The sequence below is a fragment of the Chrysemys picta genome, chromosome 24, assembly GCF_011386835.1.
Source record: "Chrysemys picta bellii isolate R12L10 chromosome 24, ASM1138683v2, whole genome shotgun sequence".
NCBI classification, from domain to species: domain Eukaryota; kingdom Metazoa; phylum Chordata; order Testudines; family Emydidae; genus Chrysemys; species Chrysemys picta.
This window is the reverse complement of record NC_088814.1, coordinates 7,748,100-7,765,273: the sequence shown is the minus strand read 5'-3', so window position 1 is coordinate 7,765,273 and position 17,174 is coordinate 7,748,100. Positions and strand designations below refer to the sequence as shown.

The following is a 17,174-nucleotide window of genomic DNA, read 5'->3' as shown; positions in this document are numbered from 1 at the left end:
AGATGGCGACCGCGGCGCCCCAGCACCATCTCCTACGTCTCCACTGCAGAGGTAGCCCGGTGATCGGCCTCGGGGCAGTGCCCCGGCCAAGTCACGGGGCCCTTGCTGGCGCTGCGTTCCCCCGGGTGTGTCGCTGGGACTTCTGGGGGCACAGTCCCTGGTTCTTGGGGCTGCCCTCCACGGAGCCGCTCTGTGATTCTTCCCCGGTGCCTTGTGGGAGAACCCGTCTGTCCATCTGGGCCCGTGGGGGACGGCTGGAGGACTCGGCGCGCAAAGGACTGCGTTCTCGCTGCGAAGTGAGGTTACCAGCCCGAGTGAAGGCAGCACCTGGGCTCCGAGCCCCAGCTGTGCCAGCCCGCTGGGGTTGGAAGCCCCACCAAATCAGCGCGAGAGGGTTTGGGGTGTGGACGGGGGCGGGGTGAGAGCCCGGATTCACTGTGCAGTGCAGACGTAGTCCTTCCTAGCGCAGGAGACTTGGGGCGGGGGGGACCCTCCCCAGCTTCATCCAGCCAGGCCAGCTGCCTGCTAGAGGTGTCAGTGAGATCGGATTCCCCCCGCGTGGAGCAGCCAGCCCTGCAAAGGGGTTGGCAATAACCCACTGAAAAACCCCCGCCCCTCCCAGCCTAGGGGTATGGCGGGGTGGGGGTGTGGCTGGAGTGTTCTGTGTGGCTGCTCTTCTCTGCTGCCTGTAGGGGGCGATAGGAAGTGCAGTATAGGTTAAAGCAGCTCTGGGGTGGCTCCGAATTACCGCAGGGGCTGGAGAGGGCTCTGCACGGCCTCCGAATACAGGGAGCACACCCACTGCAGCCCTGCCCCATGGGAACGGACCCCGGTCTGCTGCGTGGATCCCCACGGGGCTGACTGGTCCCCAACACCAGAGGTAAATGTCTCCTGGCTGAAGCATCCATGATCCAGCCACCTCCTGGCGGCAGCTCACTCACTTCAGAACCAGGGTTGTCACCTCTGAGTGACAACCCCAGGACCCCCGGGCTCATCCTGAGCCCCTCGAAGTGGGCGGCTGCCCGTGTGCCCCGAGCACCCAGACAGGTTTCCCAGCCCAGCCACCTCCATAAAGCGACGATCCTGGGACCATCTGGCCAGGCACAGCCCCCCTCACCCCGCGCTCTCTCTCTCTCTGCTAGCGGATCCGGGGCAGGAAAGCGACGCTGGACGAAATCCAGACAGTCCATTCGGAGCATCACACGTTGCTCTACGGAACCAGCCCCCTCAACCGGCAGAAACTTGACAGCAAGAAGCTGCTAGGTAGGTGGCCCCGGCTGTGCCCCGTCTGAGGGCAACTTAGAGCCCTGCCTGCTCCCACCCAGTCCCTGGGCGTTTAGCTGTTGGCTACGGCGGGAGGCGGATGGGGTTGTTCATGCTCCCTGCCTAGTGTGCGTGGCGGGGGCAACGTTTTCTTCACGGTGGCTGCGTGGTTTTTTTTAATCGAGCAGAGGCAGCACTGCCTAATGGTTTGAGCAGGGACCAAGGAGTCAGGACTCCTGGGTTCTTTTCCTGGCTCTGGGAAGGGAATGAGGCCTGTTGGTTAGAGCCGGGGACAGGGAGTCAGGACTCCTGGGTTCTTTTCCTGGCTCTGGGAAGGGAATGAGGCCTGTTGGTTAGAGCCGGGGACACAGGGAGTCAGGACTCCTGGGTTCTTTTCCTGGCTCTGGGAAGGGAATGAGGCCTGTTGGTTAGAGCCGGGGACACAGGGAGTCAGGACTCCTGGGTTCTTTTCCTGGCTCTGGGAAGGGAGTGAGGCCTGTTGGTTAGGGCGGCGGGACGGGGGACTGGGAGTCAGGACTCCTGGGTTCTATCGCTGACTCAGGGAGGGGAGTGCATCGTAGTGGTTAGAGCGGGGGGGACTGGGAGTCAGGGGGACTGGGTTCTTTTCCTGGGTCTGGGAGGGGAGTGTTCCCTATGGGTTAGAGCAGGGGCATTGGGTTCTTTTTCTGGCTCTGAAAGGGAGGGTGACCTGGGGGGCAGAGTGGGGACTGGGGACCCTTTCTGCTACGGTGAGCGATTGGATGTTGGTCCAGTCCGTTCCTACGGCAGCAGCTGGGACACAATCTCAGTGAGCCCAGTGGGGAGATGTGTCATGGCAACTCCTACGCCCCTGTGTCCAGATCCCCCCCATTTTTACCTCTTCCCAGTCCAGATCTCGAGGGGCGGGGTGAGGGGGACCGTGCCCTCCCCAGGCAGGGGCGTGGGCTCTTGGCTGTCTGTCACTGCTCCCTCTGCTCTGCCCAGGTCCCATCAGCCAGAAGATGTATGCGGTCCTGCCCTGTGGCGGCATCGGGGTGAGTAGCTCCTCGGAGGCGGGGCTAGGGGCTCGCGGGCTCTGTGCCACGCCCCCAGGGCGGCCCCGGTAACGACCCGGCTTGCTTTCTGGGCAGGTGGACAGCGACACGGTGTGGAACGAGATGCACTCGTCCAGCGCCGTCCGCATGGCTGTGGGCTGCTTGGTGGAGTTAGCCTTCAAGGTGGCCTCGGGAGAGCTCAAGGTGAGTCCCCCGCGCGCAGCCAGGGGTTTGGGGGCTCTCCATCACGTCTCCCTCTAGTGGCGGAGCATGGCCACTGCGACGGCCTGCTGCTGTCTGTTATTTGCCATACTTTAGCACCTAGGGGCCCAAGTCATGGTGCTAGGCGCTGTACGCACGCAGAACAAAAAGACTCTCCCTGTCCCCAGGGCCTTGCCGTAGCTGGGGGGGGGTTGTCCCTTTAGCTCAGGGTGTAGGGGATTGTGATTTTTGGTGCTGGAGGTCCCGATTCACATGGCGCTGGTTCACATAGAGGATAACAACCTACTGCTGCTAGCAACTCAGGGAGTTCTCCCTCAGCTCTCCGGGAAGAGAGCTATGCTGTGGAGATGGGTCCTCACTGATCCGTGTAGGGGGCCATCAGAAGGCGTTAAGGGGGGAGCAGAGCACTCCCCCAACACTCTCCCTCCTCCTTGACTGCGGCAGAGAGCTCCCCATCCCTGTCCCAACCTGCTTTAACCCCTGCTCTGCCCATTTCCCCTTGGGGCTCCACCGGGGTAGGTTGCAGATGTTGCTGGGGTCACCCATGGGGAGAACACTCCAGGGCCAGTTGCCATGTCAGAGGAACCATACAGCAAGTGGCCATGCCTGCGTCGGAGTCGCCCGCGTGGTCTTGCTGATGCCGCTGGGATCTGGCCAACCTGCCCCCGTGACCCTGCTGGTCCTGCCCTTGGGATTCTGGCTGTGGTGGCAGTGGAGAAACGGGGCAGCAAAGGACAGGCTCCCTCGAACGCAGTCGCTCGTGTATTTACCCCCGGCCTGCCGGCACAGGATTATTCATCGCCGGGAGTCAGGGAGAATCAGGGCCGGGGCGGCGTCAAAGTGGTGCCCCAGGGTTCAGTCCCGTCCAGCTCAAACACAGCGGGTTTGATCAGAGGTTGTCTCTATCAGCCGGCTGCTGCTGAGTTCCCCTTTCCCCCGGGAACCAATAGATGAGACGCAGCCTGGGACGGGAGGTGTCCAATATTCCCATGGCACGGAGCACGCAGGGACATCTCCTGTCTGCGATCACGGAACCCGCCCGGGGCAGCAACTGGGAAAGGAATTCCAGGACGAGGCGCCTGGGAAAATCAGGCCCCGCGTGGTCTTCGGAGCTTCTTTTAATGCTATTTAGCTACTGGAAATGAAGAGGAGTCGCAGCCCCGTGACCGGCCTCCGGGGATCACAGTATCGTCTAGGGGTTAGAGCAGGGAGGAGCAGGGCAGCAGCCCGCCCGGGGGCTCGTCTCAGCTTCGGAACGAGGCGTGTAGTCTTGTCCTTAGCGCAAGAGAGCAGGCGGCAGGACTCCTGGGTTCTATTCCCAGCTCTGCCGCGGATTAGCCGTGTGGCCTCGAGCGAGTCCCTTTACCGCTTCCGAGGCGCCGATCTCCTCCCGTGAAAGGCGCTGCCGTTTCCGGCATCCAGCCTCTTCCGTGAGCAAGACTCTGCCGCTGGAATCCAGCTGAGGATAATGACGCTGATGGAAGAGGCAGGGTAGACTGGCAGCTGGGCTAACAGGAACGGCGGCTTCCCTGCGGGGGGAGCACCTGCAGTGTCGCTCGAGGGACTGTTGTGGGTCACCCTTCTGCTTGGCAGTGACTTGTTCTGTTGTCGTTTATTATCTGTATTGGGCTGGGAGCCCCAGTGATAGACCCAGGCGCTGGGCACATTCTCAACACAGGACAAAAAGTCAGTCCCTGCCCCCCGGCTCTTACAAGCTAAGTGAAAATAGCATTTCTGATCTCATGTCCCCTCCTGACGTTTCCGGCCGTCCCCGGGTCTGGCCCTGCCTTTCCTGAGCGCCGTTAAAACGGGGTGAGGGAGCTTCGAACCTGGCTCACTCGTTTAACCCCCCTGCCTCTCTGGTTCTCTGTGCAGAATGGATTTGCTGTCATCCGGCCCCCGGGGCACCACGCGGAGGAATCCACGGCCATGTAAGTAAGGGCAGGGGAAAGGGGAGAATGGCAAAGTGACCCAGAAGGGCTGGCGTCTGCCCAGTTCCAGCCTGGAGTTCTCGCCCCGTCACGTGGCTGGGGGGCTATCAGGTCCTAACCGAGATCAGTCCCACGCCAGCCCTGGGATGAGATTTGGGGTGCCCCGCTTGAGATGTCCCCAAGGGGCCTGGTACTCAGGAAGTGCTGGGCACCGGCCCTCTGACTGCCAGCCCCTTTGAAGGTGTCCTGAGCTGCACACTCAGAATCCCTCTTTGCCCGGCTCCAGCATGATTCAGCAAAGGGGCTAGGACCTGATTTGATTTCCTCTCCACCAGCCAGGCTAGATCCGTTCTGTCCCGGGGGATCTGCGGGGGATTGTCCCGGGGGGGGTGGCGGCTGGCCTGGCTAGTGGAGGGCATGCCCCTCCCTCGGGACCGGGGTGCAGGAATAAGAAGGGACCCCTGCCAGTGTCACGGTAGAAGCCGTCCAGGCCTTGTCTGGGTGATGGATGAACCTGGGGTAGCAGCAGCTGTGTTTAAACGAGAGGTGGGGGCTCAAGCTACAAATCTGGGTCTGGATTCAGTCCTGTGCAGGCCAATTTGTCCCATTCGCGTGGCACAAAGCAGTGGACTCTTGGCCCTCACTGGCCCACTGAGAATTCCCGTGGGGTGAGGGCCCATCAGCTGGCACAGGGGATAGGGTGGAGCAGCCGCTGATTCAGACTTGGCATACGATCCCGGACACTTCGCCAGCTGGTATACGTTAGAGCAGCCCGTGAGCTGCTCTAAGTGATGGCAAGAGACGGCGACCAGTGCAGAGGCACCCAGGAAACCCTGGAGGTGAAACTGGCCCCCTGCACTGAGCTGAGGGATGTTGGCGCAGAAAAGAATCAGGGCTCGGCTCTGGCCCCATCTCTAGTTCTAGCAGCCGGGGCTCTAGGCCGCTTTCTCTGCCCAGTGCAGGCAAGGAGTATGTTCTGGGGCCTGGCCCAGCCCAGCACGTCACCGACCCTCCCCCTGCCCGGCACACCCAGACCCCAACCCCCTAGATGGTTGCCAGAGCGGTTCTGTGACGTGAATCTTGAGGTGCCTGTCTCCCCCGGCCATCATTCCCGGAGCGCCGCCCTGCTGCCGGCTTTTACCCACCATGCCCCGTCGCTCTGCCCGGAGCAGGATGAAACGACGCTTGGGGCTCTCCGGGCGCCAGAGCTGCCCCAGTGGCGTGGCGCTGTGTTGGCGGAGCGGTGGGGGGCACACAGCAGAGGAACCCTAGCGTAGATGCCGGCAGATCAGTGGAGCCAGTTCCCCGCTGCCCTGGCGCTCACGCTGGCTGGGACGGCGGTAGCCACATCTCTCTCCTCTCCTGCCTCCTCAGGGGCTTCTGCTTCTTCAACTCCGTCGCTATCGCTGCCAAACTGCTCCAACAGAAGCTCAGCGTCGGCAAGATCCTCATTGTGGACTGGGTAAGGAAGGCGGCCAGGCCAGCCAGAACGTACCTCCGGATTCCTGCTCCCCTTGCAGGGGCTGGGTCCTTCTCTCTCCAGCCAGCCCTGCAAGAGAAAATACCCCCCCCCCCCGCCTTTGGCTTGCCTTTGCCCCGCGTGACGGAGAACGAAGGAGGTTGGGGGGTTGACAGTGTGGATGCAGTAATGCTGGCAAAGCTGTGGCCAGCGTAACTTATCCTTGCAGTTTTGCCGGTATAGCTGCGTCTACACTAGGGTCTCTAGCCAGCACAGCTCTGTCAATCGGGCTTCACACCTCTTCACGCCCCTGATTGCCGCAGTTACGCCAGCAGAGGGGTTTAGTGCAGACCCGGCCATGGCTAGATCCGGTCGGTCCTCTCCCCGATCCCTGGGGTTCACCTTGACTAGCTACCCCGAGGTCAGAGCTAGGGTGCCTGGGATCGAGTTAGCATCTCGGGGTGGAACCGCACCTGGCTTTGCAGTGAAGACCCAGCCCCTGACCTGGTCCCACAGCCAGCTCTGTCCATTCGTGTGTGATTTTTTTTTTTTGTCCTGACACGGGGATACCAGAGCAGCCCCTAGCGTGGGTGCAGTTCGGTCGGTATAACGGTGCTCCTACGGGACTAGCTGTACCGGCAGCAGTGTGCCCACGCTCGGGGGCCTGCACCTCACCCTCTACCCCGGCTAAAGCCGCACGACTGCTGTGTGCAGACGAGCCCGTAGGCGTGTGGACAGGATGGGGCGTCCGAGTCCCTAACTAAGAACTTTTCTCTCAAGGGGTTAAAGCGCCCTTGTGCTGCTCTAGGCACATCTCAAGCCCTGGTTTGGTTCAAACCCTGGCTATAAAACCCCGCCTCCTCTCAGGCCAGCCAGGCTCCCTGTCTCCAGGCGGCCAGACACTGTCCTGCGCGAGACGAGCTGAGTTACTCATTCAAAACGCAAGCAGAACCCCTCCCCCCCCCCCCGGCTTTCTCTGTTCACAAGCTAAAGTCCCCAAACCCCAGTATGTGGCTTTCCCTTTGCAGGTGGTGACAGCCAGCTACCCGTTCTCTGTACCACTCGCACCAGCGATACTTTCCCCTCCCCCCCACACACAATGGGGATGAGGGGTTTGGGGTGCAGGAGGGGGCTCCAGGCTGGGAGCCCTGGGGGCCGAGGGATTCGGAATGTGGGAGGGGACTGCAGGTTGGGGTGTGGGAGGGGTGAGGGCTCTGGGCTGGGGGTGCAGGCTCTGGGGTGGAGCCGGGGAGGAGGCTTTGGGGTGTGGGGGGACTCCAGGTTTGTGGGGCTCAGGGCTGGGACAGCGGGTTGGGGTGCAGGCTTACCTCTGGCGGCCCCCAGTCAGTGGTGCAGCACGGGGGCTAAAGCAGGCTGCCTGCCTGTCCTGGGTCACCGCGCTGTGCCCCGGAAGGCTTCTAGGCAGGAGGCTCCGCGGCGCACGCTGCTCTCGACCTCAGGCACCGCCCCCCCAGCTCCCATTGGCGAGTTCGTGGCCAATGGGAGTGCGGAGCCGGTGCTCGGGGCGGGGGCAACGCGCGGAGCCCAGTGGCCCCCCTGCCTAGGAGCCGGACCTGCTGGCTGCTTCTGGGGCGCAACGCGGTGCCCCAGGACAGGTAGGGACTAGCCTGCCTTAGCTCCACAGCACCGCCGACTGGACTTTTAACGGGCCGGTCGGCAGTGCTGACCGGACCCGCCAGGATCCCTTTTCGACTGGGTGTTCCGGGCGAAAACCAGACACCTCGTTACCCTAACTGACATAGCCATCACACCCGCGAGGCCCTCAGCTAAATAAACCCAGGAGGTTCGCTGCACTACACTGACGTGGAAAGCAAAGTATGTGGCAAAAGAATCCCTGTAGCGGCTTTCTCTATCCACCAAAACCCCCTCCTCTGGCCCCCGTCAGCTCCCCCCTCCTGGTACAAACATGTTTGTGGGGAGGGCTAAGAACGCAGGTTGCAGGAGTGAGTCGCTGCGCCGAGGTCACCGACCGTTCCCAAGGGCGGCTGCAGCCAGTGCACGTGCGGCTGCGTTTGTGTGCCCGGTTGCTGCCATCATTAGCCTCCAGAGTTAACGCCCCACGGAGACAAAAGGGGTCTCTGGTCACGGCCGCTGCCCTACACCCTGGCCTCATCGGGAAGGGTTTAAGGGCTGGAAAGTCGCTCGCTGTTTCCCATGGAAACAGGTTCAGAGCTTGCCAGTGGGGCATTGGGCACCTCTGCCATAAAGGGTGAGCTGAAAAGGGCTGGAGGGAGGGTGGCCGCTGGGATCCAGTCAGCCCCAGTCCTGATGGAGGCTTGTTTGTATCTACCGGTCTCTGCATCAGCGCAGGGAGGCCTTTGGCCAGACCCGACCAGTCCCCCTGCCCCCATCAGCAGGGGAGCCCCCTAACCGTCCGTGCTCCCTGCAGGACATTCACCATGGCAACGGCACCCAGCAAGCCTTCTACAGCGACCCCAACGTGCTGTACATCTCCCTGCACCGCTACGACAACGGCAACTTTTTCCCAGGCAGCGGGGCCCCCGAGGAGGTGAGTGCGGGCCCGGGAGCCACACGGGGCCATACAGAGCTGCCCGCGGGGCGGCGGGGTCTCTGGCCAGGGAGGCCCAGTGCGTGCGATCTGGGCGGCGTCTTGCTGGGAGGTGACGGGGCTCAGTGCAGGAGCCGGGTTTCTTGTCCGAGGGCCGGTGGGCCCCAGCGAGGGAGCCCGTCCCAAGGCAGATGGAGGCATCAGGGTGGGGGTTGCAGAGCGGCGGGATCTGAGGCAGGACCTATGGAGTGTGGGGCGGCTGTGGGCCCCTTCCGCCATCGGGTGTGGCGCTGGGATGTGACAGCTGCCAAGGATCTGACCCAAGGGCATTCCCTGCTTGGCGGTTATACAGTGCTGGGGGACGGGGGAGGGTCCTGAATCCCCTTGTAAAGCTCCCTCCGTGATCCCCTGTCCGCGCCCCAAATATCTAACGGAGAAGGGGCATGATCAGAGCGGCTGGGACGGCAGAGCCCTGAGCCGGAAGGGCCCCCCCCGCCCTGTGCCATACTCTTCCACAGGGGCGGTGAAGGCTGGGCCCCTGCTCGTGGTTTGGCCCACGGATCCAGGCACGTCCTATGCAGGTCTCCTCTGTTGCAGGTTGGCAGCGGGATGGGGGTGGGGTACAACGTCAACATAGCCTGGACGGGCGGAGTGGACCCCCCCATCGGAGACGTGGAGTACCTGGTCGCGTTCAGGTAGGGCTCCCCCAGGTGGCACCGCCAGCTCCTCTCCACGGCCTTAGCCTCAGCGCCCTGCTGGCAGGTAGCGCCGTAGCTTCGGCCGAGAGGAAGGAGAGACAGGGGACCTGCCACTGACTCTCTGGGTGTCCTTGGGCCAGTCACTTGGTCTCCATCCATCTGGGGCGGGGGGAGGGGCATCCAGGAGGGGTTGGCCGAGGGGGCTGGTGCTGAGAAGAGGTTTGGGGCTAATAGGACTGGAGTGACACTGACCCCAGTTGGGCCAGGCCAGGATGACCGCAGCCCCAGTGGACAGCGCTAGCAGCAGCGGTGGTGTGTCTCTGCCCTTCGAGCAGCATTATCCCCACTTCACAGAGAGGGAAACTGAGGCCCGGAGCAGGGAAGTGACTTGCTCGAGGTCAGCCCGCAGGCCAGTGTCAGAGCTGGGACTAGAACCCAGGAGTCCTGCCTGCCCATCCTGTTGCCCTCCTACCTGTTCTGGCTGCAGCATCTCCGTGTGCCATGGATGCGTAGGACTCCGTGGGGCGTGAGCCCCTGTTGTGGGGAAGGGGGCCTGCAGAGAGCCCTCCCTGGGGCTGGGGGAGAGGGCTGGGGAATGCTTAATCTCTTGGGACCCAGAAAGTGCTTTTGTTTTGCTGTGGGGAGCCAGGCGGGGTGGGGGGGGAATCCCAGAGCAGAAGGGGGGGCAGAGACAGGGGTTCCCAGGAGCTTGGGGCAGGAGGGGGGCAGGGGGAGGGTTGCCCGGGACAGGCCACGCTCTCCCGCAGTTGCTGAGATGTTCTGTGCCCTCTCGCTGGCCAGGGAGCCGGTCTCCCAGCCCCGGGGGACTCAGCCGAGGGTTGCTCGAGGCTGGCGTGCTCTGCCGGGGGCCTCACTCGCGGTCTCCCCTCCCCCAGGACGGTGGTGATGCCGATAGCCAACGAGTTCTCCCCGGACGTGGTCCTGGTCTCTGCCGGCTTCGATGCAGTCGAGGGACATCTGTCTCCCCTGGGTGGCTACTCCGTCACGGCGAAATGTGAGAGCGGGGCCGGCGTTTGGGGGCCAGTGGGGCTGCCCCAGGGGGGTCGAGGGCCGGCGTTTGGGGGCTAGTGGGGCTGCCCCGTGGGGATCGGGGCAACAGCCTGCGTTTGGAGGCAGGCAGGTCTGCCCCGTGGGGGTCGAGGGCCTGCTTTTGGGAGCCGGCTGGGTTGCCCCATGGGGCTTGGGGCAAGGGCCTGCGTTTGGGGTCGTGGCTTGGAGCAGAGACACGAGAACCGTGAAAATTGCAGGCGGAGGGAAACGCGTCAGGCTGCGCCCAGCCTGGGCCGGGGCTGGGTCCCCACAGCGCCTCTCGCCAGCCCATTTGTCCACGATCCAAGTGCTGGTTCCCCGGGCGGGAAAGCCCCTGGAGGGTGAAATGCCCCCGGGCAGAGGGTTGACACAGGGTCCGGGCGCCACTCGCTCCCACTTCATCTTCCAGGTTCGGTGGCTTGGGGGACCCTGAGCGCTGAAGTGGGAGCTCTGATTCCCAGGCCTGGCCTGGGGAGGGATGTTGGAGCCAGGTGGGGGCGGGAGCCAACCCAGGTCAGGCTCTTCCCTTGCTGGGTTAGCCCTGGGTGTCTCTACTTGCTAGGATCCAGCCGCTCCAGGGTCTCTGAGCTGGGCTGCACCTGGTTCTCCTGCGCTCCCTGCAGGCCCCCGTAGCAGTGGTGCTAATACAGAGAGAAGTGCTCTAGGCACCGTGGGCCCAATGGTTTAACGCACCGCAGGGTGGGGTTCCCCGGGCTGTACCCCTGACTGCGCTCCCACCTGGCTTTCCTGGGTGACAGGGGGAGAGTCTCTGCCCTGCTCCGTGCCTCGGTTTCCCCATCTGTGAAATGGGGGTTTAATCTACTGACAAAGCACTTTGCAATCCCCAAGTTGTGAGCAACGGTTAGTCTGTCTAGCTCCATGCATACAGGCATACCTGTCTGTCCATCTGTCTGTCTCTTTATCCCCATCCATACGCCTCTCTCTCACTGGCCCCTGTTATCCCAGTGCCCCTGGGTGCTGCAGGACTCTGCTAGGGGAGGGTCTTGTCCCACACTGACCACGGCAGTTTCTCCCCCTCCCTGTAGGTTTCGGACACCTGACCAAGCAGCTGATGAAGCTGGCCGGCGGGCGCGTGGTGCTGGCTTTGGAGGGAGGTCACGACCTGACAGCCATTTGCGACGCCTCAGAAGCCTGTGTCTCCGCCCTGCTTGGCGTGGAGGTCAGTGGAGTTCCCCCCCGGCGCAGCCCACACGGGCTCATCTCTGGGCCTCAGTTTCCCCTCCCACCTGCTGTTTAGCCTTCTGGGCTGGGACTGGGTCTTACTGTATCTGTGCAGCACCTGGGCTGGGGTGGGCTAATGTGATACAGACAATAAATATTATTATTAATCAAGATCATTTAGTATCTGCATGACAACCGCGTCTAGGAGCCCCAGTCGCAGGGCCTCCATTGTGCAAACACAAAACAAAGAGACCGTCGCTGCCCCCAAAGAACTGACTGCAATAGAGGGGAAAGTGGGCCCCAGACTGGGCCCGACAGCCCCCGTTCAGGAAAGCATCTCTCTTCAGGACAGGTGCTTCAATCCCCTGGTGAAATTCTGGCGTGAGATTTCACCCACCTCACTCAGCAGGACTTCGGCCCGTGCGCCGAATAGCTTCTCGTTGGTATTACAGGGGCTCCTGTGAGCCCCCAGTGGGCCGAGTGCTAGGCGCTGCACAGACGTGCTTAAGTGCTGTCCTGACCGGAGACGGATTTCATCGCGCGCTTAAGTGCGCGGCTGAATGGGAGCTGAAATCAGCGCCGATCGACCTTTATTGATTACAATCGAATCCTGCCGTGTCTGACAACCGGCTGGATGTACCCTGGGTGCTTTGGGATTCTTTTCTGCCTTTCTCTGAAGCATCAGAGACATGACACTGAACTGGAGCAGGGGGGACAGAGAATCCTCTTCCTAGATGCCTGTCTGGGGTGTTTTGCGCACATGCTGAGGATCACCAGATTTGGGGCCAGGAAGGATTTCCCCGCTGCTCAGATTGGCAGGGACTTGAGGGGGGTTCACCTCTCTCTGCAGCGCGGGGTGTGGATTACGGGCTGGGATCCTCTGGGTGTCCCTCACCTGATCAGTTCCCTGCCATCGGCGGCCCCGGAGGTCTCTCCAGTTCCCTGCCTGCTGTTGGCACCTAAGAGTTTAGCCTCGCGAGGGTGGATTTGATCTAACGAAAGTCTTAATACAGGGGAGTCTGGGTGAAAGATAAGGGCCGGGGCTGTGCCGCAGGTCAGGTTGGTTCCAGACTGGCCATAAAACCTCTGATCCCAGCTCCGCCAGGTAACAGAGCAGGAACCGTGAAACTGACTAGAAACAAGCGTGAAACTGACGATCACCATGGATCTGGAGGGAAGTAGGAAAAAGAGAACAGACAGTAGAACCAGCCAGGAGACTGGAACTATAAACCCTCCCAGTGTGTTACCAGGGGAAGGGGGCATTTGGGAAGGGCACTTGCTTTTAAAAATAAAGGAATTATGGTCCTGATCCTGCAGTTGAAGTGCACAGGCGGGTCCCATCTGCCTCTAAGAAGCCCTTGCCCCCCCCCGCCCCCGCCGCCCGATCAAGGGGCGAGGTTTTCAGAAGTGCTCAGCCTGGGCCACACTCCGCTCCCAGCAAAGTTGCTGGTAAAAGGCCCATTGAGTTCAACAGGAGCAAACTGAGGCCAATCGGAAAAGCCCTCCCTAGGGGAGGCCATGGTGGATGGAGGGCCCATCCCAGTCCCGGGGGTGGGGCCCATCTTATGACTGTTGTAGCTTTTATATGATGATGTCACTGTATAATAATGATGCGGGAAGGGGGGATCCCCTCGGGGGAAATAGAATTGAAGGACGCAAGGGTGGGCAGAGGGGGAGGATGCAGAACATGCCCCCGACTCGCTCTGAGACTCTCTTCTCTCCCCACCCCCCTCTCTCCCAGCTGGACCCCCTGGATCAAGCTCTCCTGCAGCAAAAGCCAAATGTAAATGCCGTGGCCACGCTGGAGAAGGTTATTGAAATCCAGAGTAAGTGGGGCGGGGGGGGAGGGGGCAGCTCAGGGCGCTGGGTCTGGGGAGGGGTTGGGGGAATCCCTTCAGTTGATGCCCTTTGGTTTCACCTCCGGGCAAAAGTTCAGATGGGGATAGGAAAAGCGAGTCCTGGATGTGCTGGGGGTGGGCGAAGGGTCATAGGATGAGGAGGCTTTAGTTGTTCTTCCAGCACGGGGCGCTGTAGGAGGTGGGGCAGGAGCGCTGGCTGTGGGGGGAGCTCCCAGTTACTCCAGTCCCCGTCTCTCCCAGCAGGGGGCGCTGTAGGAGGTGGGGCAGGAGCGCTGGCTGTGGGGGGAGCTCCCAGCTACGCCAGCCCCAGCCTCTCCCAGCAGGGGGCGGGGCAGGAGCACTGGCTGTGGGGGGAGCTCCCAGCTACTCCAGTCCCCACCTCTCCCAGCAGGGGGCGCTGTAGGAGGTGGGGCAGGAGCACTGGCTGTGGGGGAAGCTCCCAGCTACGCCAGCCACAGCCTCTCCCAGCAGGGGGCGCTGTAGGGGGTGGGGCAGGGCCAAGTGGGGTTGTCAGGCGCCCCTAATAACTCCCTCCCGGGGCCTGCAGGCAAGCACTGGAGCTCTGTGAAGCGCTGTGCCTCGGTGGTCAGCTGTTCCTTGCTGGAGGCGCAGAAGGGAGAAGCCGAGGAGGCAGAGACAGTAAGTGCCATGGCATCGCTCTCCGTCGATGCCGAACAAGGAAGCACAGACTGCAGCCCCAGGTACGGCCACCCCCCCGCGGCACCCTCGGCCTTTGTGCGTCCTCGGCATCCTGGATGTATTGTACCTTGTTGCTTACGGTTCGGATTAGCCTGCTGGCTTGTAGCCCCGCAATGCGGGCCCGAGCGCGGTCCTCGGCTGGCTCCTTGAGCCAGGCTCTGATAGCATTTTTGTTGGAGGTGTACTTGTCTCAATCTGGCTCTAAGCTTCACAGTGGCCGGGGGATAGAGCTCCAAGCCTCCTGCATCCAAACAACAGGCCCTTGAGCTAAAGGACAATCTCCATTAGCCCATATCTGTACAGGGCCTATGACACAGAATTGATCCGTTCTGCACCCATCCAGTAGAGGGCAGTGGTGCAGAACTGATCAATCCGGCCGACTCGCTGCCCAGCTCGGCGCGTGCCGAGGGATTTCTGTTTGCAGGTGAAATTCACCCTGGGCAGTGTGTCACTGGGACAGTGTCTCCCGCTGGCACCTCAGAGTGGGGGGGCTTAGGGGAGGGGCCATTTCTCCTTTGCACACCCTGGCTTGTGACACAGCTCGACCCCTCCACCACCTTTTACTCGCCCACTTACACCACCTGGACAAGTCTCGGCCCAGGGCATAGGCACTGACTTTCCCGCTTTCCCCTGGGTGCTCGACGCGCCCCCTGTGCCCCCGCCCCCCCCCACTCCACACCTTCCATGAGGCCCCGCCCCTGCCCTGCCTCTTCCCACCCTTGCCCCGCCCCCATTCCAACCCCTTCCCCAGAGTCTCCGCCTCCTCCCTGCCTCTATTCCAACTTCTTCCCCAATCCCCGCCCCAGCCCCGCCTCCTTCCCTGAGCGTGCCACGTTCCGCTCCTCCCCCTCCCTCCTGGAGCGTGCTAACGCCGCCAAACAGCTGTTTGGCGGCGGCCAGGCGGGAAACGCTGGGAGGTAGGCGGAGGAGCGGGGACGCGGCACGCTCAGAGGAGGAGGAGGGGCCGGGGGGGAGGGGAGCTTGGCTGCCAGTGGGTGCAGAGCACCCACTAATTTTTCCCCGTGGGGGCTCCAGCCCCAGAGCACCCACGGAGTCAGCACCTATGGCCCAGGGGAGCTGTGGCTGGTTTGAGGCCCCTTGGAAAAGTGAATCCGTGGGGTCCGTTGTCCTCCTGCCGTGGATTCAGGCTGAGCTCCTGCCCGCTCACATTGCTAGTGACCAATAACACGCCACAGAGGAAAGACCCCAGTGCCCCAAAACCACAAGCAAAACTCCTCCGGACTTTGGCGGAGCCGGGACGGTGGGAAACATGTCCCAGCAACCAAACACTGCGGGGTCTGATCTGCTGCGGCGTGTCTGGACTAAGTGCTGGGGGAGACGGGGAGGACAGGGGATCATGGGCCATGTTCCCCTGCCCGCTCGCAGGACAGAAGGTAGCAGGAAGCGAAGCGGTACCATGGCGAGGTTCATGTTCCAACACACCCATTCTCTGCCCCTTTTCTCCCCCCACCCGCCTGGTGCGGAAGGGAGCGAGCAGGCAGGGGGTTCAGACTCCTGGCCTGGTCTAGAGGGAGAATCAGCCCCAGTTTCAGTCACCGTGCAGACCCCCAGGCACAGAGGCAGGGCTGGGATTGATGCTGGCGGAGCTTTGGCCTGGGGTCAGCTCGAGGGCCGAAAAACTCAGCTATCCTTGGCTGCATTTGGCCAGACTCTGGTGAAATCCGGAGCTAATCCCCAGTGTGTGCAGTCTCCCTGCGCCTGGCACGTCTCCTTTTTATTTGTGTTCCTGTAGCACCTACGAGCCTGTGGCGCTAGGCGCTGTACACCAGAGGTGAAAGTAAGGCGGTCCGGTCTGGTCCGGCGTACCGGCAAGAGCCAGTACACAGCCGACCGTACTGGCGGGGGCAGCTTCCCCAGGCTGGCGATTTAAAAGGGCTCTGGGCAGCAGCCAGCGCCCTGCTGTCGGAGCCCTGGGGTAGTGGCTGCGAGCCCCAGGGCTCCGGCGGCTTTAAGGCCCTGCCCCTTTCGGTTGAGGCCCCGCCCCCCTGCTCAGGACCCCGGCCCTGTGTACTGGTAAGTCCCTTAAGTTACTTTCACCCCTGCTGTACACATATAGTACACAGCCCATCCCTGTCCCCAAAGAGCATACAGTCGCTAAGACCAGACAGACACATGGACAGTCAGCAAATACAGACACTTATCCCCAGCCTCACTCCTTTGCAAGAGGGACACATTTTCCAGCATGCTGGGGGCAGAGCTATTCGGAAGACCCAGTCATCTGCGTCACCCCTGGAGTTACAGGGTGATGAGGCCTTTTGAGAATCAGGCCTTTATTTAGGTACCTAAATGGGAGCTGGGTTCTTCGGACGGTCCGGGCTCCAATTGCGTGCGCTGAATGCCGGGGACCATCCGTCCCTGGAACACAACCTTCTGCCTAAGATCAAGCCCGCCCCATATTAACAGCTGGTGTCTCTCTCTTTGCCCCTAGACAAGTGGATGAACCGATGGAGGCGGAGCCTGTTTTGTGAAGTGCCAAGCCGTCGTGTAGCTGTCACTTTTTTGTGGGTTTTTTGGTCATTTGTGATTTCGTTCCCCCCCCCCCCTCCAAAAGGAATTTTTTTTTCTATTAAAAAGAGGAGAGAAAAAAAAAACTCACACTCGACTCCACAACAAAGCCGTGTGTGTGATTGTGTCCGTCTCCAAGCAGCTGACCCCACCGGCATCTCAGTCTTGTCCCCGCACCTTTGGGATTCAGGGGTTTGGTTGGTTTTGATTTCCTCCTCTCCTGTCTTACTTCTCTGTCGTTCTTCCCTTTGGCGACACACGGTAGCAGCGAAACAAGAAACTGTTTCACTCTGGGGTCCTTTACGCTCTGTGCTCAGGAGAGAGGAGACGACCCGGCTGATTTCAAATCCAAACGGCAACACCGTCCTGATTTCTCTCCCTCTCTCTTCTTTTCTCGTTCCCCTGGTTCGCTCACACCGAAATCCAAGCTCTGTGACTTGCGTGCTTTCTTTTTTTAAAACCTTCACACCTGAATTCATCTTTCTGTCAATTGTGTTGAAGTGTTTCTGAGACATAAGTGACTCTGAATGCTAACTGAAGACGGTCTCTGGGGGAGGAGAAAGGAAATATTCGTGCCTTTAATTAAGTCATTTTTTTTAATGCCTTAATTTCCCTGTGATTTTCATTTTGCTCTTTTGAGTTACCGTTTCAGAGGGAGCTATACATATATAAATACGGGACAGGGGAAGAGAGTCACACTTTTTGTTTGATTCTCAATCAC

At 61.3% G+C, this 17,174-nt stretch overlaps 1 protein-coding gene across 9 annotated transcripts in view; it reads left to right on the top strand.

The window, feature by feature from the left end:
* Positions 1-16,562, top strand: part of HDAC5 (histone deacetylase 5) — a 101,070-nt gene extending 84,508 nt beyond the window's left edge. For 7 of the 9 annotated variants that reach the window (XM_042857123.2, XM_008162650.4, XM_008162649.4 and 4 more), the window contains 12 exons: positions 1,143-1,263; positions 2,248-2,297; positions 2,394-2,501; positions 4,395-4,450; positions 5,825-5,912; positions 8,320-8,439; positions 9,037-9,134; positions 10,034-10,152; positions 11,234-11,367; positions 13,111-13,195; positions 13,776-13,929; positions 16,377-16,562. In XM_042857123.2, coding sequence (XP_042713057.1) covers positions 1,143-1,263; positions 2,248-2,297; positions 2,394-2,501; positions 4,395-4,450; positions 5,825-5,912; positions 8,320-8,439; positions 9,037-9,134; positions 10,034-10,152; positions 11,234-11,367; positions 13,111-13,195; positions 13,776-13,929; positions 16,377-16,416 — 1,173 coding nt within the window. In that variant the 3' untranslated portion in view covers positions 16,417-16,562. Of the gene's footprint in view, positions 1-1,142; positions 1,264-2,123; positions 2,298-2,393; positions 2,502-4,394; positions 4,451-5,824; positions 5,913-8,319; positions 8,440-9,036; positions 9,135-10,033; positions 10,153-11,233; positions 11,368-13,110; positions 13,196-13,775; positions 13,930-16,376 lie in introns of all 9 variants that reach the window. The other 2 variants (XR_010594757.1, XR_010594756.1) reach the window with 2 other exon arrangements.
* The last annotated feature ends 612 nt before the right edge of the window (positions 16,563-17,174 follow it).